We start from the raw sequence: 27396 nt of genomic DNA on the forward strand, positions 1-27396 counted from the left end.
CTCGCAGTACCTTCACTCATCGCCCTTCTCCAAAGACGCCCTAACAGGCTCACACCTCCACGCTTTGCGCATGCTGTTCTCCTAGCCTTGAGTAACCTCCTCTGTTAAAACGCTATTTATCTTCCAGGAATCATCTCCTGTGTCATTTCCTTCCCAATTGCTTCCCCTATTTCTGCAGCTGAATCGAACCGTTTCATCTAGGCTCCCACAACCCTTTGGATCTGTCTTAAAATCCCCATCACATTCGGCCTTGTATTGTAATTATTTGTGTCTGCGTCTGTCTCCTTTAGGAGACCAACGGCTTTTTGAGGGTGGAACTGTGTCTGATTCATCCTGATGCCTCTACAGAGTCCCAGGGCCCAGCCAAGTGCCTGGCACTCAGTGGCTGAATAAACAATAAACATTTAGAATATGAGCTCAAGTCCTATGCGTTGATTTATGGAACCGTCTGCCTGTCTTGTAGTTAATAAGGGAGCCTGGCATAGACCATAAACCCAATACAGAACACAGAACATCTGTGTCGGAATAACTCCCCCAATTTTTAAATGTCAAATTTTTGGAAATTTGTTTAAATTCTCCTGCTTGCACGAAACCTTTGTAGGCCTGGCAGTTGATAGGAAAAAAAAAAAAAAAATCACTGACTTACCTCCAAGACTTTTAGCCACAGAACATTTTGCAGACCATTAAGAATGAGGGCTTCTGTTTCAGCCGTACTGGTTAATTTCGAACAGAGAAAGTTATTTCTGGTCACGGCACGAGGGCAGAGATGATTTTTCGCTTTTCGCAACACCGTCACGCCCTGAACAAACACTCCTTTTTGGAAAGCCCGCCTTTCTGAGGGGCCCAGATAATAGGAACCTCTACTGGGGTGCCGTCTGGTAATGCGCACCTCCCCTGCAGCTGATCGCAAGCTGGGTTGGGGGCGGCCTCCCTGTAGGCCCTTCTGGTGACCCTTCTCGCATTGGTCACCAGACATTCCATATCAATGACCTAAAATCCTTCTGTAGAAAAAATGGGGAGAGAGTCCTTCGGAACAGGCTCTAGGGATACGACCTAACACTGGCCAGTGTCTCCAGCGTCAGGCCCCGTAAGTCCGCGGGACGCTAGGTGTCAAGGTGTGCTGGCCTTTTTTCCCCTTTTTCAATATCCATGGATATTCCAACAGGCAAGTTCTCATCGTGACTAACCCAGACAGAATTACCTGCTGCTACATTCCAGGTATGTTTTTGTATTTCCCTGTCTAACCTGCTTCCTCCATCCAGCTGTCTTGGTGTTGGGGCAGCGGGGGGAATGGGGATTTCCCCCCCCCTCCCCTGCATCTTCAACAACTGTGATGTCCAATGCAATTATTTGCGGAGGAATCTGCTGTAGGCATGGATGAAAGGGACCCATGCAAATCCTCAACAAGAAAGGGAAATACCAGCCATGGGGAAATACGTCCTGAAAGCATGCCGCTCTGGCTGGCTCTGCCCAAGGCCCCCTGCGCAGATACTAACAAGCTGAACACAATATGACTTTAGGAATGCAAAGAAAAAAACTGTTTAACAGTTGAAAAATCTCCTCCTCAATCTGAGGTCAACCCAGCTAATAAAAAAAAAAAAAAAAACCTTCAAAAACTTCTGAAAAACCATGAATAAGCCCCAGATGTTCCCGTTCTCAGCTGAACTTTCCACACATTATTTCATACCCTCTGTTTTTCACAAGGAAAAACGATTGCAACCTCTTGGACTAGCCTATCTCTTTCCAAAGAAAATTGCCGCCAGTCGAATTCCTTCTCCCACCCACAATAACTAATTGTCCATAGTATTATTCATCTCCTTTGCCAAAGAAGAATTAAATTGGCAAGACCCCTTAATGCAAGGGTGGGGACCTTTTTTTCTATATCAAGGGCCACTGACCCACAGAGAAAAAAAAAAAACAGTGGGGGCCACACACAAGTAAGAAGCCCCTCACTGGATTGAGTTGATTTTGTTTGTGTGAAAGAAAGAGAAAATACTCACTTCAACGAACTTAAAAAAAAAAAAATAAGAATGGGAGATAAAAAAGCTGCATTCAAAAGATAGAATAAAGAGGTAAAAAATATATATATACTCCAGGTCTAGGCTGGAGCAAGTTCGTGCAATGAGGTGGTTTAAAAAAAAATGTGGAAGCAGAGATAAGAGAGATTGGGGGAAAACAAGGTAAAAAAGAGAAAGAAAGAGGCTAGGAGATGGTAAGAGGGAAGGAGAAAAACAGACACGGCGAGAAGGAAAAGAGGGGGAATAGAGGAAGGTTTGGCAAGCTCGCAAGTTAATGTGCTAGTTGCAGTAAACAGCTTGTCCCACCCCCGGTGCTCCCTGTACTCTGGGCATCACAGTAAGTTATCACCGCCCTTTGAAATCCTTATTAGCTTTCTAGCAGTTTAGGAAAAGTCCTTTCTGTGCTGAGAAACAGCTGGTCTGCTTTGATTTTCAAACTTCAAAGCTATTTTGCGAAATAAAGGTTATTTTCTCAAGAAAGCCTGAAGGTTTTACATGTGTGTAAAGGAACGACAGAAAGTCTCCGACGTTGCAAAGCTGTCAGATGGCCTTATCTTGGTCTTTGAGAGAGGAGGGCTGTCCCGTTTCATAGCGTCTGAATGTTATATTTGGAATCAGCATTGATTTCGTTGATTTGAAAGGTCCCCCCCCCCCCCGCCCGCCGACCCTCCCCACCAAATCAAACTCAGTTTGGGGGTTAACTGGATGCTGGTGTCGGAGAGAACACAAAGTGGGGACCACGTACACACGTCTCGAAGTTAGGACAAAACAGATGAGCATTAGCAGCGCTTTGATTCCTCCTCTTCTCCCACTGAAAGCTGAGCTTGGGAAGGTCTGCACCTGGCAGCCCACTAAGAAGTGGCTTTTAAGCTGCAATATTGATTTGAGAGCTACTATATATGTGCTACTGTACCTTATTCCCAGAATAGTGGGGATTACCTCCTGCTGATGGCATCTGAAAGAAGACTAAGTGGAACGGGAAAATGTCCAGACAAGAGCAAATAAAATAACGAAAGGTGGAGACCAAGGCAAAGCCATATGGGGACAGACTAAAATCACAGGCCTCACGAGTCAGAAAAGATGGAAGCTCATGGGGAAAATGAGAGGAATGCCTACGATTGTGATGAGGAGGCTAAGTACAATCTTACTGTCTCAGAACACTGGGAGTAGGGGGGTTAAGCCCTTGAAGTTGAATGAGATGATTTTAGGTGGATGAAGGGAGGCCCTGCTTTGACTATCAAACACTAAACTTAAGGAATTCATTTCCCTAAGGCGTAGGGCAGGCAAAAAATAGAAGAACTAGATTCTAAAATGTCTGGGCTAATTTGTGAATGCTGGACGAATACTGCGTTATTCTGGGAAGCTCAGAAGATTAGGAGGCCACCTCTGAGAACGTGTTTCTCTTCCTGCCTGTCAACAAGGAGTCCTGGGGGATCATGAGGCTGCCTCCGGGGCCATTTCTCGAAAGGTCCTTTAGAATTAAGGTGTTGATGCTGGGCTATGAGGCGGAAACACTGGGTCAGGATGCTCTGGTCAGGAGGCCACCAGACCACACGATTCCCGCCCCCCCCCCCCCCGCCACCAGCCGCTGCCTCCTTTCAAGGTCTAGTTTAGGTCCAACATGGATGGGACAGAGGCATCGTGGATGCGGACGGAGGAGGTGGGAGAAATGTGGCTTGGTCCAGGGTGCTTTCAATCTTACACCTGTCCTCATCTATTTCAAAGTTTTTGTTTGTCTGAAATGAAAATAGATTTATTGCTTTTTCTGATTTAAAGAAGATTTTTTAAAAGTATTTGGGCAGAGTACAGAGAGATTAAAAAAAAACTGAAAATGACCCTGATATTGCTAATGTTTTGATATATGTTTTTATAGACTTTTCCCCCATAAATACATGTATACATGTGCTAGTTTTTTGTTGAAATTAGATTGTACTTTACTACTGTCTCTTCACCTGCTTTTTGACCTAACAATATATCATGGACATCTTTCTATTCACAACAGTAATTTTATGTACTGACTTATTTTTAATGATTTTTAGTTTTTCCATTATAGTTGGTTTACAGTGTTCTGTCAATTTCTACTGTACTATATATATATATATACACACACATATATATATTTTGCTTCATCAGATCTTTACTTGTGAGGTTTCATTCCTTGAAGTCATTTTTTTTTCCTTTCCCACAACAGTATTTTACAACTATTTTTCACAGCTACAGATTAACCCCTTGTATAGAAATGGCATGGTTTGCATAATACATCTCCTATTGATAGCTATCTGGTTGCTTTGAATTTTGTTCTATGCCAACTCCACCACCAACATATTCTTGCACACTTTTGTGGAGTGCCACATTCCAGCCTTGGGAGAAATGGCTAGAGGCAGAGCTGCTGGTTCCAGGCCACTGGCAGGGGCCTCCTGGACAATGAGACTGTAAGAGAATATTACCGATGGCTGGCTCACACGACATCTAGGGGCCTCATAAACTTTAAACCAAAGACTCTGGAGGCACCTGTAGTGAGTGCAGTCTCTAGATGTCCCCTACCCCAAGAGGGCCCCATCATCCGGAATGACACTTCTGAGGCTCCAGACCCAAACACACTGTCTACAGGGACTGGGGGGACCTTTCAACTTAGTCTGGCTGCCACATCCCAGGAGGGCATTTGGCTCCCCAAGTTTTGTGCTAGAAGGCATTCACCTGGTGGTTGCTAACCATTGTCTGCTGTACCGGGGAGGAAAGTTTATCGTGTTCTCTTCCTCGTTCGGCCCTCTATAAAGATACCCGGTTTGTGTGGGCCTGAATTGAGCGCTCTGGCAAGAAACCAACGTTCTCAGGAAGAAAGAGATCAGTTGCATTACAACACAACTTGCAAATTCCTTTCCAAACTTCTGGTGTTTTTGCTTTGAAAAAAAAAAAAAAAGTGCTGCTGTTCATCATCACCAGCCAAAAGCATTTATAGATTATGGATTTTTTCTTTAAAATCTAGAGAGGAGCACACAGCAAGCCTGGTGCTCTAGCCAAAATCATTTATAGATTATAGATTCTTTTGATCTAGAAGGGAGCATATAGCAAGCATGGTGCTTTTTACTGGATGTTTTGAAACACCCAGCAGTACCAGCACCCAGCTAGTGCTTGATAAATGCCACTTGGTCTTGATCACTGCCTTTCTCCAGGAGTCATTTTTAAATTACTTTCCTTTAAAGACAGAATCACTAAGGGCATAGAGAAAAAAAAAATCAACTTATAAGAGAAATTCTTTTTTTTGGCTGTGCCATGGTATGCAGAAGTTCCTGGGCTAGGAGTGGAACCTGTGTCACAGCAGTAACCCAAGCCACAGCAGTGACAGTGCCAGATCCTTAACCCACTGAGCCATCAGGGAACTCCAAGAAATTCTTAAATTATGTGGAAGATGAGAGTGGCTGGCTAGGAAGAACAGGACTGAGGAGTTATAGGGAAAGGTGGGAAATCCATGAGCATTTTTGCGGGAGAGACAGAATTTATACAAACGAATCAATGAAAGAAATATACACAGTGAAATATAAATACAAGTCATGATGGAGACTACAGAGCTATAGGAAAATCAAGATGTATAAAAGATTATGGGTCCCTAGATGCCAAGGGCAGTTGGCATCTCATTGATTTTTCTAGCCCTTGTGCCCACTGGGGGACTGATGGTGAAGGAGACAGGCCTGGACTAGGGTGTTGGCACATGGATGGAAAAGGATCTCAGACAAAGAATGACCTCAAAGCCCTTGGTGACTGACGGCTCCGGGGAAGAGAGTTCAGGACTAGCGATGGCAGCAGAGAAGTGATAACTTAGAGGGAGTGGCGCATAGTCGGTCCAAAGAACGGGCAGCAAGTAGACAAGATCACAGATGCATCCGGCCTTCCTCACACAGTTTTCTATGGCTACTTATAACTGAGGCGTGCGGAGTTCCCGTCGTGGCGCAGTGGTTAACGAGTCCGACTAGGAACCATAAGGTTGCGGGTTCGGTCCCTGCCCTTGCTCAGTGGGTTAAGGATCCGGCGTTGCCGTGAGCTGTGGTGTAGGTCGCAGACGCGGCTCGGATCCCGCGTTGCTGTGGCTCTGGCGTAGGCCGGTGGCTACAGCTCTGATTCGACCCCTAGCCTGGGAACCTCCATATGCCGCGGGAGCGGCCCAAGAAATAGCAAAAAAAAAAAAGACAAAAATAAATAAATAAATAACTGAGGCGTGAATTACCACAGTCTTTAGGATCCAGGAAGATGAGTCTAGAAATAAAATAGGCACATGACCTACTATTTCATCTCAGCTTTTCAGGCCTCAACAAGCTGAGCTTGGACTTGAAAGGAGACAGCCAGAAAATGAAAGTTCCTATTACTCAGGCTCTGACACTTAAAGTAGGTTTCCTGTCTTCACTCAATACCGTATTTTATGGTGACAGAACAGGCATAGTAGGAGGGAGGAGGCCATTGCCCCGGGTCGCCATCAAAAATCATTGCACAATATGGGAACCCTGGCCTGGCTGCCAAGAAGGTCCGAAAAGGGAGACGGAACAGCAAGTTCACGGATTTTCCAGCTTCTGTCAAGGGAACTCTTGAAAGAACGGAATGGGGGGAGTTCCCGTTGTGGCTCAGTAGTAACAAACCCGAGTAGCATCCATGAGGACTGGGGTTCAATCCCTGGCTTCGCTCAATGGGTTAAGGATCTGGCATTGCTGTGTAGGTTGCAGACGCAGCTCAGATCCTGCGTGGCTGTGGCTGTGGTGTAGGCCGGCAGCTGCAGGTCCGATTTGACTCCTAGCCTGGGAACCTCCATATGCCACAGGTATGGCCCTAGAAAGACCAAAAAAAAAAAAAAAAAAAAAAAGAATGGAATGAGGACTCACGGGGAGGACATGGTACAACGCCACCACGTTTCTCAAGAAAGTGAAGAACGGAGATCTTAAATGTTCTCACCAAAAAAAGCAATGGTAATTATGTGATGTGACAGAGGTGTTAGCTGATGCTATGATGGTCATTTTACAAGCTCTAAGTGTGTCAGATCCACACACTGTACACCTTAAACTTTCACAATATTACAGGTCAGTTAGAGCTCAATAAAGCTGGAAAAAATAAAAATAAAATACAATTTTCAAGTGAAGGAGGGACTATTCTAGATGACTTTTGGCAGATTGAGAATATTTTGTATATACCTTAAAGGTAAAACTGCAGGAATTCTCTGGTGGCTCAGTGGGTTAAGGATCTGGCACCATCACTGTAGTGGCTCGGGGTGCTGCTGTGGCGTGGGTTCGATCCCTGGCCTGAGAACTTCTGCATGCTGCAGGTACAGCCCCCAAAAAAAGGAAAAGAAAGAAAAGGTAAAACTGCAGTGTCACATATGTGATTTTTTTTTTTTTTTTTTTTGCTACACTAGTGGCATATGGAAGTTCCTGGGCTAGGGGTTGAATCGGAGTTGCAGCTGCCAGCCTACGCCACAGTCACAGCAACACCAGATCTGAGCCACATCTGCGACCTACACCACAGCCAACAGCCGTGCCGGATCCTTAACCCACTGAGCAAGGCCAGGGATGGAACCAGTATCCTCATGGACACTAGTTAGGTTCGTAACCTGCTGAGCCATGATGGGAACGCCTCCAAAATTGTTTTTAATGGTGGAAAGAATACCCCTAAGTCTCCTGCTCTCTCTCTGAAAATGCACATACATTTTCTGGCTTATTCACATCCGCCCCATGTGCAAGATACATCCACCATAAACCAGTAGCCCTTAATGTCTCAGCCCCTGACAGCATCAACTCTAAGTCCAAAATCTCTTTAAACCTTCTTAGCTCAAAAGTCCCAAATCTCATCATTTCAACCAAGTACTGGTGAGACGTCACATATGGTCCATTCGGGGTCAAAACTCCCTTCCACCTGTCTACCAGTGAAACTAAAAAACAATACGATGGTGGGACAGGCCTAGGATAAAAGTGACATTCTTCCTAAACTGGAGCTACACGCCAATTCAACAGTTGGAACCGAATCCTTCCCTCATTCATGCAATAAATAGTTATTTGTTGCCTACTCTGTGCCAGGCAGGCCTGGTTCTAGACGCAGAGGACAGCGTGGCAAGTGGGGCAGATGAGACCCTAGCCTTGTGGAAGTACTGTAAGCAGGCGTTTCCCCTGCCAAAAGAAAACACTTTATCCGCTGCCTTCTGGGCATCTGCCCTGACTGGCACAGGCAGAGGAGGGCCAAGGTGGAGGGAAAAAGTGGTATCGAGTGCCTACCGGCCCACCAGTCTTGGTGAAGGGTCAGCTCAGCTCACTGTCAGCACATGCCCGAGTGACATGAACAGGCAGGGCCCTGTGCAGCGTGCACCCAGTTCTTGGAGCCCATACGAGGGAAAGAGCATGACCTCTCTATGAACCACATAGAGCTGCCACAATTAGAGAAACCGGGCGCTGATAACAAACGGGGAATGTGTTTTGAGGAGGTTGCAGAAGGCGAACAGTCACTGCATCGCTCGGGTTCCGCCACGCCTCTTTGTGAGGCTGTCACGGAGCACAGCAGTCTTTCCAACACATCTAAGCGCCCTCAGTGGCAGCTGAAGAAAAACCACTATAATCTCTCTCCATCTTTCTCACAGTTTTGGTCATTTTTGAGACTTGAGTGAATGGATGGCGCTCAACATTCAACAGCCAAGGAGCCACTTCTAATTGGAATCCCGACTAAAAAAAGTGTGTAACCAATTGATTACGAAGTAATAGTTAATACATTCATCAGGGACTCTAAATATTCCATTGTGAGACCTTCTACTGAAGGTTCAAAGAGGTGCTAGGATGAAACACTTTTTTTTTTTTTTTTTCCACCGTGAGACCTGGCGAAGGTGCTGGCCTGCTGTGAGATCTCACCCTGCTGCCTTTGCTTCTGAGAGCCGACCCCACGCCCGCTCCAGCCTCCCGGTGTCCTCGCTAACCGACTTTGGGGACAGAGCAGTTCCCATCTCCTAGAATGTTCCATCAGGAAGTGGAAAGGAAGGTTAATGAATTTTAATAACGAGCTTCGCTTCCCTGCCTCGTAAACCCTACCAAGCCTGGCTGGATTCCTTGCTTCCAATTTCTGATCGCCAAGCCACCCTTCATGCTCCTGGCAAGAGTTCGCATCATAAAACACGGATCTGACCATGTCACTCTTGCTCCAAGGCCCTGGCTGGCTCTCCCCTGGTAACAGAATAAAATTCAGATTCCCTTTGCTATTCCTGGCCTCCCAAATTGTGTACTGCCTTTTCAATCTCAACTTTCACTGCCTACGCCCTCGTCCACTCTGGCCCGTGGCCTCAGTCTCTGGCCACTTAAGGCTACTGGTGTACTTTCGGTGACTTTGTGCCCCTGTTCACACCATGCACCTCTGCCAGGAAGATCCTTCCCGCCAACCTCTATCTGTCAAAATTCTCCTCATCCTTCAGAGCCTTAAAGGCTACCTATTTTTGAAGTTTTGTCTAATTCCCTTAGTAGAAATGAATCCTTCCCTTCTCTGGGCGAGCACAGTACTGCCTTTAAATTTCTCTTGTGACACTTATACGACGCCCTGGATTAGAGTTCCAGAGGTATATTTTCATCACCCTCCTGGAAAGCAAGAAGCGTGCCTAAGTTATCTCTGTGCCCTTGTCCACAGCCCGTACCCCCAGGACCTAGAGCTGCTCGACCCAGAGCAAAGGACTTCACATGATAATGATATATGTGGACAGGAAGGAGGGGTTCTCTACGTCTTTCTCAATTGAGGCTGCCAAACTCAGCCCTACACACACCATGAGCATTCAATAAATAACTGCTAAATACACAGGGAGGAGGTATATACCGACATATAAAATATATGTTCTACAGTATACAAATGACGTGCATAAATGTGATTTTACGTCATGTTTTTCCTCATGAGTTTCCCTTTTGAAAAGGAGTCAGAGAAGCAGTCATGGCTTAAATGATCTCCAAGAACAGCAGATTAAGAACAAAGGCTATTCACCCACGTAAGAAGCTCATCTTATAATGAAACCTGTAGCTTTAACAATAATGTGTACCGTGGGTTATCAGATTGCAATTATCGATCAACCAATTTGCCACACCATGGCTCGGGGAATGGCATGCTCCAAAAGGAAATCAGCAAGAAGAAACGTGCTCCCCACAGGCAAACCCTTATCCTCCACTTGGGCCTGGGGAACAAAGGCAAGAGCGCCACTGGATTCTGGTCTGGAGATGCATCCGCTCTCAACTGCCTTCACGAATCCATATGCAGCTATAAGAAATGCCTCTAGCGTGGCTTGATCTTTTGTATTAGCTCATTAATGAGTCTGGATTCCTTCCCCATTTTCCATGGTATCCCAGGCAGGGACAAAGGCTCAGGCAGCAGGGGGCAGCTTTCCTTTCGCCTGACAACAAGTGGTGGCTGGTCCCAGCCTGTAGCTAATGAATTCCATCGTTCTTTGATGGTAGAGCCAATGGAATAGGTCTTGTCTGCCTTAGGCTGTGCAATGCAAAATCAAGCTTTGGGAATTCGGGCCTAGGCAGTGTTCCTGGCATTTGTGACATCGCCGCAACAGCTGAAAGTGATGGTGTCTCAAGAAAGCTCAGTAGCCCCAAGCCCTGTGAATTCTTTCTGCCCTGTCGGCATGTGAAACGCACACACTCACGAACATATTATATGCCGCTCAGAATCATTCTAAATACCTCCTGTGAGACATCTGCCAATAAGGATACCATATCAGCCGGGTTTTAAATATAGGAACCTCTCACCATCTTCAACTGGAGAGCAAGATGCAAAAGGAATGCAGATTAACTTGCCCTGAACTTTATAGCTCTGCAGTCTCTTCACTTGATACCATCCTTCCATGAAAGGTCCCGGTGGGGGCTGAAGATTAAAATGGGACTTATGCATCATGTGGCAAGATCTCTAAGCTGTAGGGCAGCCTGCCTATTTATAGATCCTCCACTTTAGGGCAGAGTTCAGACTTGGGAAAATCTGAGGAACTCGATTTAAACACACACTCCTTCATATATATATAAAATTTTTTAAATTTATCATCTTCATTTTCCATTCAGTTACCTTGAGCCAAACCCAACTTTAAATAGTTTAAAAATCTGTCGAAGGTTGGCTAGATCTATTTTTCCAAGAATCTTTACGGTTAAGATAATTAGATGTAGACTTTTAAAATCATTTAAACAACAATCCAAAACCAGAAAAGCTGTAGTCTCTACGTTCCAGAAATTGATAAACTGAGGCACGGTGAAGCAAGCTACTCAAAAGATTACTTCTGACTGCCCTTTACGCTAACTCTTCCTATTATCATAACATGAAGACAAAGAGTAGCTGTAACTTCTTGCGCTTGTACAGGTACTATCGCTCACACTGCTACCAACCCTTCAAGACAGATTGTATGTAGTACACCCATTTCACAGATGAGGACACTTGAATACGGGGTGTTTAAATACTTTGCCCATCAGCGAGGCAACTTCCAAGTGATATATCTGGGACTTAAACATAGAGCTCTGTTTGGTTCTAAAGCCTTTTTGTACTTCTCCCCAAACTAGATTACATGGTGGCGCTGTGGCTCTCACGTTTCTCATTATGATTCCAAACCACATACCAGTAAGACTTTAGAACTTGAAGAGGTACTACTTGGTTTATTAAAAACTCACGTGGAACAGCGAACTTGACAATCCACAAAGAGTCCTTTTGAACCTTCAAACGGGATAGATAATATTTCTCTAGCTACTCACTTCCATGCCCCCTCCCTCCTCCAGCCCAAGCCAGGTACATGCACAGCCCTGTCCCCACCCCATCAAAAGAGCCACCAAGTCATGTTTGTGAATCTACGCGTACGCTTTCCAGGTATCCCTGCAACATTGCACTTTTGTTAGTTTTCTTTGCCATTCCATCCTACTGAGATATTTCTAGATCCTGACTGTGTTATCTACCTCTAAGCTAACCCCATCCAGCGTCGTGCCATCACTAAATAGTAGAAGTATGGCTTCTCTGTCTTCAGTTAAGTCGATGGTCAAAACTTAGGCAGTAATCAGGCTCAAAGCAAAGAGCTAAAGGCCTCTCTCCAGGCTGACACTGATATGTTAAGAAAATACTCTTTAGGAATGATGGCTAATTAGCTACACATTTACCAAACCATATGATTACTTAGCCCATATTTTGTGTCCCTTACGAAAAAATGCGAGTTCCTGTTGTGGCTCAGCGGGTTAAGAACCTGACTAGCATCCATGAGGATGTGAGTTCAATCCCTGGCCTTGTTCCGTGGGTTAAGGATCCGGCGTTGCCATGAGCTGCAGCATAGGTTACAGACACGGCTCAGATCTCACGTGGCAGCTCCAATTCGACCCCTAGCCTGGGAACCTCCATATGCTATTAAAAATAATAATAATTGAAACATAAAAATAAAAACGATCACGGGAATCTCTGTCAAGCACCTTGCTGAAATCTAGATATACCACGTCTGTGTGCTAGATACACCTCACGCGTGCACACGTAAGGGAAATGGCCTAACTTGTTCCGAGTGAGCCCACCGTGGCTCCCGGCAGTCTTCGCCGTGGCTTCCGACAGCTCATGCTCTCCCAGATTCCAGTCTAGACTTTTGCTAGGATGAGATACCGGGCTCCCTGACTTGTGGCTTCCACAATCCGATTTCCACTCCTTCTTAAAGGGGAGGGTGAAAATGTGTGCCTGCCTGTCACCCGTCTTTGGGCTCTTCTACTTGCTGTCATGACTCAAAATTTGCTAATGATAATGACCAGAAGACTCTTCAGCGCCCTGGCATATAACGGACCTGAACTTAATTATGACATGCCACCATGGTAATTCTCTTAGCTGGTTGGGTCTTGTCAACTGCTTGCTCATAGCCCAGAATAGATATTACCTTGAAAAGGGAGGACCGAGCAAAATGTGGGCTGTGAAGAAAATAATATCTAGATCAACTCATTAAACAAATAAGATCATACTTTAACCACATTCGGACATTATCCAATAAAATGAACTACCTATGAATAACAATGCAGTTTTCACTTTGGACATTCATTAGAACTCTGCTGGAAATAGTCCACGTAATAGCTGCTATGCCAAAGCACTGTGGTCGCTGTCTAAGGAAAGCATAGAGTTAGGAATATAGAACTGACCCCATTATTATTAGTTTGCATTCACTGAGTACTGACACTGAGCCCAAACAGAATATGGAACCATCCCTGGTCCTGCGTCAAGTACGTTTATCATCGAAGGTTAGATCTCAAATAACCACGGACATGAAGGAGGGAGGCCAAGCATGTGGTGGAGCCAATTAACACGGGGCTGCCATCCAAGGGCCAAAGAAGCTGCTCTCCACAGAGAAGCTAGTTTTATTCCCATTGAATTTCATCAGACTCCTAATGGCAGGGGCAGGGAAAACTTGGTTGCGTTGGTCTTCCGCTTCCTGGGGCCAGAATCATCAGCCTCCCGATAGGAACATTACTTCCAATACGAATAATGTCTCCACAAAGCCATTCATAGTCTCCCATGCTGTCTGCATTTCAACTCACGGTTCCTGCTAGGAGGTGGCTCATGGGGACTGGAAGGCATTCTGTGGGTGCCTCGTGTACTGTAGATACTTAGAACATTCACCAAGTGACTGCTCAGATGAAGAAATGGGCTCATGTGGGATATAAACCTTTAATATTAGCCTCAAGGGCACCCCGAGATTTTTTTTTTATTGTTTTAGCAGTTGAAACCCTTCGCTTAAGTGAAATCTTTCTTAGAAGGCCCATGTGGAAAGTTGATTTTAGACCTGCTCTGGTTAAAATAGGAACAGGGGACTCAGACTAACCCCCATGGCACCTCTCCCACATCTCTGCTCCCTGTGGCAACGCCATCTGAATACACTGCCTAATCAACTGAGCTAACTGGCACAGAAGCCCACTGACTAATAGGATGCTAATTTTGCCATTCTGGAAGGCGGGAGAAGGCACTGGATGCATTATTATAGGGTGCCCAGGAGGGTGGAGGAGTTGTGATAGAGGATGAGAGTGAAAGGATGACTCATCCTGAGTGTGGACAGGAGTCCAAGTCCGATTCTGTGAGTGGGTGTAAGGCCACAAACAACGCGGTCCTGCTGACTCGGTCTAGTGTTGGTTCAGTGATCCCAGCAGAGACCCCCCTCCCCCGGCCCGCACCCCCCGCCCGTGTGCAGTAACTGCTCACTGGGTTTAACGAGGCAGGGGCACAGAGGTGTACTTGTTATGAACAAACACTAGTTAATAGACACGATGAGCGATAAATGATTGTCAAGTTCCTGCCCCGAGCTATACTACTTTTTGTTCCAAAGATGAACTGCTTACGCAGGGGCGTCTGCTGTGTTTGGGAGTGCTGTACAAGACAATGTGCTCTGCATGCTTGCACGTATGTTTTACACGATGCACGAGCCTTTTCAGCAGAGCAAAGGCACTACAGAATATTGATCTGTTCATTCCCCAGTCCCAGCTTTGTCACTGACTAGCGGTGTGCCTTTGCCCAAGTCATTTCCCTCCCTCGGCTTTCATTTCCTCATCTGTAAAATCAGAGGCTTGGACCCTATGACCTAAAGGCCCCTGCAAACGATAATCCTGCCCTTGTGTAACCTTGCCCTTTAGTACAGAAACTGGTTAATACTGAGTGTGAAAAGTAGCTTAAATTGAATCTAAATGTAGAAATAAATCGAGGGCAGCAAGGGTTTTCTTTGAGTGAATCGATCAATGACATATCATATACGAGCGCATATTCTGTATATGACACATTAGGTACTATAGGAAACAGAGAACTGTACACAGGATCCCAGACATAAGGGGCTGACATCCAGAATATCTATTTATGAATAGATATTCATAAATATATCTGGGTAAAACGTTGTCTCTGAATTTCCAAATAGTATTTGAATATGCATGTACCAAAATACTGCTTATGATCAAGGTTTATGGGAGTAGAGAGCAATCATTTGTAACCATTTATTTTTAAAATGTTGTGTGTCGTATTTGGCCAGTAGGTAAATATAAATAGAATACGAGACCCTATGGATTTCATAGATATTTGGTAGTCTTTAGAGTTTGAGAGTGTCCCCTTTTCACATGCAGAACTTGTCTTTCTATAGCTAACACTTCCAATACGTCCAACAATGACGAAAACGCTTATGAAAGAGGATGACACAGCAATGATGAAGGCTCCTGTAGTTCCCTTCATGGCTAGGTCAAGATCGCCACAACACGGCTCTCAACAACATTTTGGCTTACCACTCTGGACTCATCTTCCATTTTTGGATTAATTTAATTTAATATACAAAGACTTAAATACATGACCCAATCTGAGTACCTTTAATCCTATATATTCTAAGTAAAGCAAATAGTTCATTTTTAAGAAACTGAATATGAACTCCTTGGGAATTCATCTTGCTGCAGCATTATTAAACTGTACGTAGTAATTAAGATATTAAAAACACACGCTCTCTGAAGCCACCAGACACTGTAATTATTTTTCAGGCTATTAGGCAAAATGGCAGAAGATTTTTTTAATGATAAATGTGTTTTGGAATGCACCAGCTAATTCCTTCTTATTTCATGAAATCATGTTCAGCTCCAAAGAGTCCGAATCTGGCATTTAAAGACCAACTCACATTGTCCCTTTGTAACTCAGAAGTCATTCATTGGCTCTTGTTAACATGCCACTATAGATACTCTGTCATTCACACACACACACACACACACACACACACACACACACACGCACGCGCACACACACGCACGCGCACACACACGCACACACTCTGACTCCATATGGAAACGGCAGTTACTAGAGTTCTATCACGCTATTTGTTTGTTTGGTCTTTTTGTCTTTTGGGGCCGCACCTGCAGCATATGGAGGTTCCCAGGCTAGGGGTCTAATCGGAGCTGTAGCCACCAGTCTACACCACAGCCATGGCAACACAGGATCCGAACCGCATCTGCGACCTACAGCACAGCACACGGCAACGCCGGATCCTTAACCCGCTGAGTGAGGCCAGGGATCGAACCCATGTCCTCATGGATGCTGGTCAGGTTCCCTAACCACTGAACCATGATGGGAACTCCCTGTCCTGCTATTTGTACGTGAAGAAGTGTGACAGACGCTGGAACATAATTCCATGTGGAGAGGCCTTTTATTTAAATTTGACCCTCAAAAGGTTTCTTGTTTTGTTTAGAAACTTGAGATCAGTGTTGCCTTTTCTAGCAACCATTGGAGGAGGCCAGCATTCTATGAGTCTCACTGCTTTCATCGTGAGAAGACTATGAAAAAAGTTACTCAAAGGATTTTCAATCCTGTTGGAGACTCATTTAAAGATTTTTAAAATTACATGCTAAGGAGTGCCCGGGGTTCTTTCTGACACATAACAACTTTACTAATTAACTTACTAAAATGTTAACTTTCCATTTCAAAAGTTAGTGTCTTTTCAAGACGGTAATCTGCCAGGCATCCTAAAATATACTTTTCAGGTGTTTATGCAGGGGGTGGGAGGTGGAGGCGTTCCACTGGCTGCTCTGTATTTCATTTTGTTCTTGGACCGTTCCAGACCACTTCATGAATTAGTGATAGCTCAGAGCAAGCCTGTCTGCTGTCTGCCACTCAAACCCATATCACACAGGGCCTCAGTTTCCACAGCATACAGTGTGGTGGATAGTTTTCTAAGAACCTTTCCAATTGAGACTTGGTAAACAACGAGCTTATTCTTCCTTTGCTGCTGATTTTAGAGCTTCGGACCGCAGCCATCACTATATTAGGGTCCTGGAAATCATTAGACAAACTGAGGCGTCTCTGCTATTTGTACTTCTGCACATCTTTTGTGTATGGAAGCGAAGAGCAGAGACTGAACTCGGTAGCCCTGGAGTCTAGGTCTAATTCCAACGCTTAGCACGCGTAGGTCTCTTCGCCATCTCGTGCTCATGGTCTCTTCATCTGCTAAGTCGAGGCCACAGCGTCTGCTTCTAGGGGCCAGTGTGATGATGGATTTCTACAACGTGTGTGAACAGGCTTTACAAACGGATTTGCGCTGGGCAGGTTTACAGCCGAATTGTGATCGTTCAGAGGGAGTCACATGGCTAACGTGATCTGAAGACAGGTCCCCGAGCTGGTTCTGGAGGAGGGTGATAAACGCAAGAGTGTTTGTCTGGTGTAACGTTTTCACAGCCTAATGAGAACAGGGTGGTTGACGAGAGCGGGGTGGGAGGAAGGGCAAGGTGAAGTTCCATCTGCCCAGGCTGGAGGGCGGGTGGGAGGGGAAGACTCTGAACGGATGAGAGCTTCCAAAGGGCAAAGGGGTGGCCTGCGCACAGGGTGTTTTCAAGAGTGGCAGAGCAGAGGAGAAAGTCACAAGACCTGTTCACAAGAGGGTGCTGGGTTAAAGCCTGACCTCGAGCCGCACATCACAGGATCACATGGCTGGAAGGACTCTGAAGCGGCCCCCTCGTTCACGTCCCCAGCGTTCAGCAGGACACATGAACCATCCCAAGCAGCTGAGACTTTATCCAACTTGGAATGAAAAGCTCTGACAACAAATGGGCAGGTATTGACTGCTCTGGCTTCCCCTGTTTACAACAGGCAGGAAAACAATTTCTGGAATTTCATCCGAACCTGAACTGAAACCGGGGAAAACCAAGAAACAGCCAGATTTTCCTTGGGAACAATGCCTCCTACAGCAGTTTAGGCACTGCCGAATTAGCGCGAACTACACAGCTACCCTTAGAGAGAGAAAATGGTACCAGTGAACTGGGGTAGAGGACAAACGGCCCACAGTGTCATATGGGTAAGAATGGATTGCAACCATTCTTGGTATTTGTGGGGGGTCTTCTCTCCACGCAGGAGCCTGGAAGCAGGAGACGAAGAAAACCAAAATTGGCGTTTTTCAAAAAAGCAATATGGCCCTGCAATTCCAGGACTGACCCTGAGGACTTAAAACAGTTCAATTCCTCTCCTAACTCTGGGCAATAAATCCTCACACAAATTAGAAACTGAAAAGGAAAGAAAAGCTCCTCATTTTCAACCCTGGGAATGTTACACAAGAACTCCGGCTTGGGAGGAGGAGGGGAGAATATTCCACACCTGCAGGGCTTCCCCGGAAAGGGGCTCAGGGCTGACCTTGACCCCATCCCCTCAAGGTTACACCATGGGACGGTCGGGAAGGAAATAATGTCACTTGATTCCCTTAGTGAGTATATCGTTTCCAGGGCTGTCAACAGCAGCCACAACGTGCAAGGAGGCAGCTGAGAATTTCCATGGAAGAAAGTAAAGAGTCATATAGGGATAGGCTCACAAATGGCCGAGCCGCAGTCCCTCTGGGTGGACACACGTCGGCACAGACGCGCAGAGAGGTACCTCTGTATTTACAGTCGTGTGCGCTGGAGCATCCTGCGGGCAGTTTCGTGGATACAACACCAAGCAAGGGGCTTAGGAAAATAACATCATACTCCTGGATTCCCACTCACTTACACGTGAACTTGGGCAAGTCAACCCGATTCTACCTCCTCATCGCTAAAACTTGAGGTCAGGTTAGCCAGGCATTCAGTGAATCCAGATGTTTGGCAGTATATAGGAAACAACATCTGGAGGATTGATCGAATTTTTCAACCAAACTTGCTGGATGTTTGGGCAGCATGCCCACCCAAGCCTTTAAGACTTTCTGCCTTGGTTTCCCTAGCTATAAAAAAAGGACAAACATTATCACTTACTTCCCAGGAGGCAGTGGGGATGAAATCATATCCAAGAGTAACAATTGGTTCTTGAAAAGATGATTCTGTGACAGTGCTATACCTTCTACTGTTCCGGGGTGGGTATTTTTTTTCAATAGAAGCAGTGGGGCTTCCAGGCATAAAAGCACTTTGAAATATGGTTAAATGCTATATAAATATAACACGCGGTCATTATCCCATCAATATCATCATCATGATAATATCCTTGTTTATGACTTCCCTAAAGTGTCTCAGTTTCAGATTGAATCATGGCTAAAATATGAATTTTATTGAAGATCAGAAAGAAGATATGTTTTGGCCATGTAAAGCGACACAGCTGAGAAAAAAAAAAAAAATCAGTGTGGATGTTTGCAGCCCAACCAATTTTAACAGCTCATCTTAAACAGGTAAAACTGGTCTATCAATGAGAATAAACTAGTTGGTCAATGGTATGTGTAAGGGAACCAAAAATATTCACACATATGTCCATGGCAGAGGCAGGAAAAAGTAATTGTAATGGCCACTGACGACATACACCTCCCTACCTATGAAGTGGCTTCAGCTTTGGTGGCTGGAAGTTAATGCAAAGAGAAAGGAGGAAACAATATGGGAGAGAAAAGACTAGATGCATCTTTGATCCACTCAAGATTTGGGGGGGCAGAATTAGATCAGCAAAAGGTATTGGAATACTGCTCTCTCTCTCTCTTTTTTTTTTTTTTTGGTCTTTTTGTTGGGTTGCACCCAAGGCATATGGAGGTTCCCAGGCTAGGGGTCAAATCAGAGTTGTAGCCACCGGCCTACGCCACAGTCACAGCAACGCCAGATCTGAGCCGCGTCTGCGTCTGCAACGTACATCACAGCTCATGGCAATGCCGGATCCTTAACCAACAGAGCAAGGCCAGGGATCGAACCTGCAACCTCATGGTTCCTAGTCAGATTCGTTAACCACTGAGCCACGACGGGAACTCCAGGAATACTGCTCTCTTTCAAACTCACTCAAGTCCTACCTATAGAGAAAGTCCTAAATATAATAATTATCTTAACTGTGTCATGCAATGCTAGTATGTACACTGGTGTACATATGTAAAACATATAATGATATATACACATCTCATATAATGGGACCATATATGGAGACACACAGATATAATTCCCCATCCTCACCATAACCTTGCAAGGGAGTTTTTGATAACTCTCTATACTAGAGACCAGAAAACTAAAGCTCAGAGAGGTTGAATGATTTGCCCAAGGTTATACATCTACTAAGACCTGCAGCTGAAGTTAGAGTCATCTGGATCCAAAGTCCACATTCTTTTCACTGTACTAATGGCCTCCCTTACGATGAATATCAGGCATCCGAAGTCTTCACCAAAGGGCCGTGCTATAAATCCTTTGAGTGACTGCCGGATCATATGGAAGCCCCCGTCTCATGCAGCTTTGCCCCCTTGCCGGGGTGGGGATCCATCCTCAGGTCTCTCTCTGATCTCTCACGAAACCCTTCTCATGCTAGCCTAGCCCACCTTAGGCCTAAGCAAAGCACCCAGAGCTGACAGCAGCATCACTCCCAGGCTCTTCATGATAGGCGGCCTTGTATTTGCAATTAAGCACTTTCCATGCTGTGCTTCCCCTCCAAGGAAGCTGTGAAAACAGAAGGTTAGTCTTCTTTTGAATCCTCAAACTCCCTGGCCCCTGGCTGTGAACACAGTGTGTCTTTCTTAACGTCTGTTGACCAAAGAGATGAGTTGACAATATTCTTCTATTATTCAACACTTACGGGCACAGTGATGGCCCCGGAGATTTTGGCCTCACCAGTGCTTGGGTCTAACCGGCTGAGTGGAGCCACCCAGCCCAGACACATTTGGTTTGAGATAATTTGGAAGTAATTCAGAGGTCATACACTGCCACTGTCCCCAGCTCAAGCACACCACTTCAGTAGGGAGTGGTTTACACTGGGCTCTGAACTCTTCAGAGATATGTTTTGAAATAATCCTATGATATCTAACCAGGCTTTATTATTTTTTTAAATTTTTGGTTTTTTTAGGGCCGCACCCATAGCATATGGAAGTTTCCAGGCTAGGGGTCCAATCAGAGCTACAGTTGCCGGCCTACACCACAGCCACAGCCACAGCCACAGCCACGCAGGATCTGAGCCATGTCTGCGACCTGCACCACAGCCCACGGCAACACCAGATCCTTTGACCCACAGAGCGGGGCCAGGGATCGAACCCGCGTCCTCATGGATCCTCGTTGGGACGGGAACTCCTAACCAAGCTTTATAAACTTAGTGAGGTTGTGCGTTCACCAGAAGGAGGCTGCGTTACGCAAATGCTGCCTCTATCATGTGCTCTGCAGCAGCAGTGACTCCTTAAGTGCCTGCAGAGGGCAGAGCGCTTTATTAGGCACTGGAGGGCTCACGCGCAAAAATGTGTAGTAAATACTTTCACGACACCACCGGCAGTGAAATACATCACTATTTGAAAGCCCTTCCAAACATTTGCTACGAACCACAAAAATTTCACTGCTAAACTTCAAATTAAAAAACAAAATCGTGCCTGTCATCATACAGAAACCTCTGTCCTTGCATAAGGACTTGAGTTTCATCAAGTTCTTCCTAGGCTACAAATAGAAGGATCATGGGGTAGGAACACTGTCACTCTGGTATATGGTAGCATTTTTGATGGCATTTTTTTTTTTTGATTGTGGCCACAAAGCAATCACAAGCAGATGGTACCACTAACTTCTATTTGCGTCTAAGTTACTAAACTCCTTCTGAGAAGAAAAACTCTGTGTACAGGTCAAGGGAATCTGTGGGTGTTTCTGTGCATGGCAGTGAGTCAGAAGTTGGCAAGGGTGCAGTGAGGCTGGTCCTCTGTGTCCTGCTGCTGGCAGTGAAAGCTGATACATCCCCATCGGAAAGCAGTTGGGAAACCTGCATTCAAATGTGCCTATCTTTTAACCTGATAATGCCAGTATTTTAAGACAATGATCTAAGATCAAGAGGTAGCGCTATGCACAAGAGGTAGCTTTCTTTATAATGCTAAAAACTTGAAACAGGAGTTTCCTCTGTGGTGCAATGGGACTGGCGGTGTCTCTGGAGCACCAGGACACAGGTTTGATCCCCGGTCCAGCACAGTGGGTTAAAGGAGCCGGCATTGCCTTACCCGTGGTGTGGGTCACAACTGCAGCTTAGATCTGATCCCTGGCCCAGGAATTCCATATGCCGTGGGCCAAAAAAAGCTCTATGCAGAAGTTCCCGGGTCAGAACAAGTACCACAGCAGTGAAAATGCTCGATCCTTAACCCACTGAGCCACCAGGGAACTCCAATAGCAGATTGATTAATAATAACTAATACTTAAAGGAATCTTATGTGGCCACAAAAATGATTAATATGAAGATTTGTGACAAGATGAAAACTGTCTCCAATGTAGTATTCATTGTAACAACCAGAAATCAATCGTATGCTTCTAATTATGTAAACAGTTTGTGTAAATATGGTTTTTCAGAACAAATATTAAAAGAGAACGTCTAAAAATGAAACCAGGGGAAACCAGCGGGATTGGGAGAAAGACTTTTCCTTCTGTCTTCCAAGCTTTCTCTGATGTTACAATTGTTTCTTTACCATTTCAAAGTAGGGTAAAAAACAAGGGTCAGACGTCCTCTTTAGCAGAGAGAATCGCGGAGGAAAATGAGCAGTGGCGCTCTCTCAAAAAGCACAAATGCAGCTGGAACACTAGGCACCATTCATTTCACTTCTTCGCCATTTCCATTTTTGTGGGATATACACATACCTGGTTAATGTGCTTCAGTTTGTCAATAATTTGACTGACCACTGGCTCAGGGCCCTTCATTTTCAGCTCATGGAGGTTGAACTGGTTTTTCATTCCATTCCTGGCTGCCTTTTGGCTGTACCTGCAAACACGAAAGTAAAGAAAAGGTTTGTCACAAGAGAGTTGCCAGCAAAGTGCGACTTGACTGTATATGGCACCAGCCCGGGGAACGACCGCAAGGCGCAAAGATGGACCACTCCAGATTGCGTCTAGAGCAGTGGAGGACATGCCATCTACAGGTCAACGAGTATTAATTCAACTCCTTTTTTCCCCTTGGCGTTGGGGACACGACAATGAACAAAACAGACGAGGTCTGTGCCCTCCTTGTGCTCTCAGGCTAGTGTGGATCCCCCGGGAGCATGCGGAGTGAGAAGGGCGATGGCTCTTGGCCAGGGAAGCACACAGGAAGGATCTGGGTGCGCTTTCCACTCCTTCCAAGGAGAACGTCTCTTGCACGTTCTTTCTCTCTTCCTCCTCCTCCACTTCCTCCTCCCACCATTCCTTGCAGGGCTGGGAGCTGGGCTGCTTTTCAGGACGCCTTCCCAAGCCATTTGCAGCATCAGGTATGCCTGGAGCTTCCATCTGTGTTCTTCACCAGAAGACAGAACCCCAGCTCAAGGGAAGGTTTGAATGTGCTCCCCCAGGATAAGCCATAGGCTTTCGTTTCAAGATTGAAGTTTCAGGCATCTACGGCCAACCTCACCAGCGCAGGAATGGGGAATATTTACAATCCTGGGCAATTCTGCCTTTCAGTGTGGGGCTCTCCACCGGGACCGGGACAGTAATTCACTAAGGAAGTGGTGTCTTTTCATTTCTTCCTTCATCTTTCATCATGTAGAAAGATCAGAACACTGTTACCGAACGGGGAAAACCTTTTTGATCTCGTTTTGACTTTTTCCTCATCCTGAGAAGGGACTATTTTCTTAAAGGAATGGGAAACCGCACAGGTCTTGCGCCCTCACTTTATACATGTAAAAATTACAGTAGGGTAGTTGGATTTGGGGGCAAACTCATATTTACTTTACTCCTTTTTAATTACAAAAATAATAGTGCTCATTGTAAACAAACAAAAACACAGAAATTAAAAAAGTATAAAGCCAAAGTTCTTAAATCACCCTATCCTTCCAAAAGAGAACCATGGTTAACAATTTGTTATATCTGTTCTTCTAGGGGTTTTCCTATGCATATGCTAACTTGTAATTTTAACTGAAATTGGAATAATACTAGTCATACCGATTTGCATTCTCGTTCACTTAATGTCTATCTTGGGTATATTTCCATGTCAGAACATAAATAACTGCCTTTTTCTTAATTCCCTGTATGGCTATATCTTAATTTATGTATCTAAATGAATTTACTGATAAACCATTGGGATATTTCTAATATTTTGCTAATATAAACAATGCTACAAAGAACATCCTTATATACCCATCTTTGTACATCTGCATGAATATCTATAAAGGATACATTCCTAGAATTTAATCAATTTGTATTTAGAATCCCAAATCATGACATGCAATGAATAATCAACACGACTGTATTTTTGCCCAGAGTTTTACAAAGCGGTTTCCTATCACTCGACTCATTTGAACTTCTCAGCGACACTGTGAGGTCAGAGGGCAGACTTCATTATCTCTTCATTACTGAAAAATTCGCAACTTCAGAAGCTATCGATCTGATTCTGTTAGATGTTCCCTTGCAGGAGATGATGCATCTGCCAATACTAAGGACACGCTTTGATGCTACCATGCAAGGTAACAGAGGGGGGTCGGGAAATCAAGGTCTGACTTTTCGAATTAAAAGTCATCCTTGGAGAAGTAAAATTTTTTGGAGCTACGGTGAAGAGAACATTTGATTGCATGTCTTCTCAAATGGTCACCGAACATTTTCAGCTTACCTAACTTTATTTATTCATTTGTTTGTATGGCCACACCCACGGCACATGGAATTTTCCGGGCCAGGGATTGAATCCAAGCCACAGCTGCGACCTACGCGGCAGCTGCTGCAACACCAGATCCTTTAACCCACCGTACGGGGCAGAGGATGGAACCCACACCTCTGCAGTGACCAGAGTCACTGAAGTTGGATTCTTAGCTCACTTGGCCACAGCAGGGATGCCTCAGCTTACTTAACTTTAAAAGTTAGTGAATGCAGAGTTCCCGTCGTGGCACAGTGGTTAAGGAATCCGACTAGGAACCATGAGGTTGCGGGTTCCATCCCTGCCCTTGCTCAGTGGGTTAACGATCTGGTGTTGCTGTGAGCTGTGGTGTGGGTCACAGACTCGACTGGGATCCCGAGTTGCTGTGGCTGTGCGGGATAAAAAAAAAAAAAAAAGTTAGTGAATACACAGATCACCAACTGCCAAATACAACTGCCCTTGGGGGCTGTATTAAAGAAATCTAAGCAACAGTTTTAGTTTCTTTCTTCTTTTTTTTTTGTCTTTTTTTTTTTTTTTTTTGCTATTTCTTGGGCCGCTCCTGTGGCATATGGAGATTCCCAGGCTAGGGGTCCAATCGGAGCTGTAGCCGCCAGTCCATGCCAGAGCCACAGCAACGCAGGATCCGAGCCACGTCTGCGACCTACACCACAGCTCATGGCCACGCCGGATCCTTAATCCACTGAGCAAGGGCAGGGACCAAACCCGCAACCTCATGGTTCCTAGTCGGATTCGTTAACCACTGCGCCACGAGGGGAACTCCCCGCCATCATCTCCCTCTCGATGAAACCACCGACCCCATCTTCTTTTTCTTTACACCTACTGATGCCTGAAGCAGAGCCCCTAGCACAGGTAAAGCAGTAAGACTCATTCTAAATCTTCTGAAATGAACATGAGGCATATGTCCCTAGAGACGGATTCATCTCGAAGCCTGCTGGCCACTTTTATGCCCACTCCTACACAACAAGTATCTTCCTAAAGTTTACTATCCTCATTGGAATAGTGTAAAGATATCTGCCAACTTAGTGATTTTGCCCTGTACTCCCTCTTCCAAATCATTTATAATATTAAATCAAATTTGTCCTGTAGCTGATCTCTTTTAGCCCTGCTGTCTTATTTTCTGCCATTCAGAAAAGTGCCCCTTTAGCTCTATTTTATTTTTGTTTCTTATCTCCAAGCCATGGATGAGCAGCCAGAACTAAACACTGTTCCCCAATCCCAACGTGACTCCAATTTTTAAAAACAGCCTTCGGTTGAAAAACTTGCCAAAGGTTTTGAAAGTCGAAATTGCATCCACTGTTCTGCTCTATCCATGAGCTATTTAAATCCTCAAAAGACGTTAGTAAATTAAGCATGGTTTCTGGTTACAGGGGTGTTGGGAAGAGCTGGCCAATGGCTCAGACCTAAAACATTATTTTATTTACTCCACAAAACAGTAACCAAAAGTACTGGTTTGACCGATGTCTATAGCTGCCAAAAAATGGTGGCACTATTTTAAATCTCTGTGTTCTTGTCATATCCCTTTAGGTGTCTCGATACCTCTACCCCCAACCCCCAAGATCATGTTCTGTTTCTCACCTCTATCCGCTTCTCCTCAGCCAGACAAAACGTAGACCAGTACCTTAAAAGCCATGAGTGTTAGAATGGAGTACTATGCAGACACGAAAAGGACAAAATAGATCTATATGTGGTGGGGCTTTTTCTTTTTTCTTTTTTTTTTGTCTTTTTAGGTGCCCCCATGGCACATGGAGGTTCCCAGGCTAGGGGTCGAATCAGAGCTGTAGCCACCAGCCTATGCCACAGCCACAGCAACACCAGATCTAAGCCACATCTATGACCTACACCATAGCTCATGGCAACACTGGATCCTTAGCCCACTGAGCAAGGCCAGGGATTGAACCTGTGTCCTCATGGATATGAGCCAGATTCGTTTCCACTGAGCCACGATGGGAACTCCTGGTTTGTTTGACTTTTTGGCTGCACCTGTGGCATGAGGAAATTCCCGGGCCAGGGACTGAACCCACGCCATGGCAGTGACCCAAACCACCACCCTGACAACCCCAGATCCTTAACCCAGTGAGCCACCAGGGAACTTATATGTGTTGATATGGAGCCGACTTCAAGATATATTGTAACAAATACAAGCAGTGGTTAAGAATGTGCAGTGCGAGTCTATCGCTGTGAAAGTGGGTCTGCAGGTGTTTTACTTCCGTATGTGTTCAAATACACACAGACAATTTTTAGGGGGAATCCATAAAAGAATGGTAAAAGCAGTTACTTTCAGTGAATGAGATATTGGGGAAGTTTGACTTTTTTCTTTTATGTCCTTCTCTACCTTTTGCATGTAAAAATCTTTAAAATCATGTAACTTTTAAGGAGTGCAACTTGAGATAGTAGTTGCTTTTTAAGGCAGATGAGAAAACAAAATGGAACAACAACAACAACAAAACAAAAGGAAAAGAAGAAATGGGGCCTCTGGGAGATCCTTCTTATCAATAAGAGTGATGCCAGCCATCACTAGAGCCTCCGCTTAAAGGTGACTTCTTAGGAGCACACATATTTGGGGCAATACATACAATGTCGCCCCGGAATTCCTGCACACCTCAGCTGGTCATCGTCAAGTCACAGCTCTACATTGTCAGGTTACACACAGCCTGTGTTTTCGACTCGTTCAATGAGGTGACACTACCCTGCTTCCTTCAGAGTCAGAATTTTGGTAAGGATGCGACTATGAATGTGCAGGATTATAAGTAGCCTCTCTGACAACAGAGGCACAAAAGCCATCCAAATTCTGGCCCACTTTCCCTGCAGATGCCTCTCCTGATGGGAATCGAGGGCCTCCCCAGACCGCTCTGATCCAGCCTGACCTGCTGCCCTTGCATCTGAATGTATTGCGGGTACC

The 27396-nt window shown here is 45.2% G+C and overlaps 1 protein-coding gene across 1 annotated transcript in view; it reads right to left on the reverse strand.

Annotated features, from left to right (window-relative positions):
- GPC3 (glypican 3) overlaps positions 1 to 27396 on the reverse strand; it is a 438366-nt gene that overhangs the window by 87899 nt on the left and 323071 nt on the right. The window contains exon 6 of the mRNA XM_047765314.1: positions 22520 to 22640. Coding sequence (XP_047621270.1) covers positions 22520 to 22640 — 121 coding nt within the window. The remainder of the gene's footprint in view (positions 1 to 22519; positions 22641 to 27396) is intronic.

The sequence above is a fragment of the Phacochoerus africanus genome, chromosome X, assembly GCF_016906955.1.
Source record: "Phacochoerus africanus isolate WHEZ1 chromosome X, ROS_Pafr_v1, whole genome shotgun sequence".
Classification (NCBI taxonomy): Eukaryota; Metazoa; Chordata; class Mammalia; order Artiodactyla; family Suidae; genus Phacochoerus; species Phacochoerus africanus.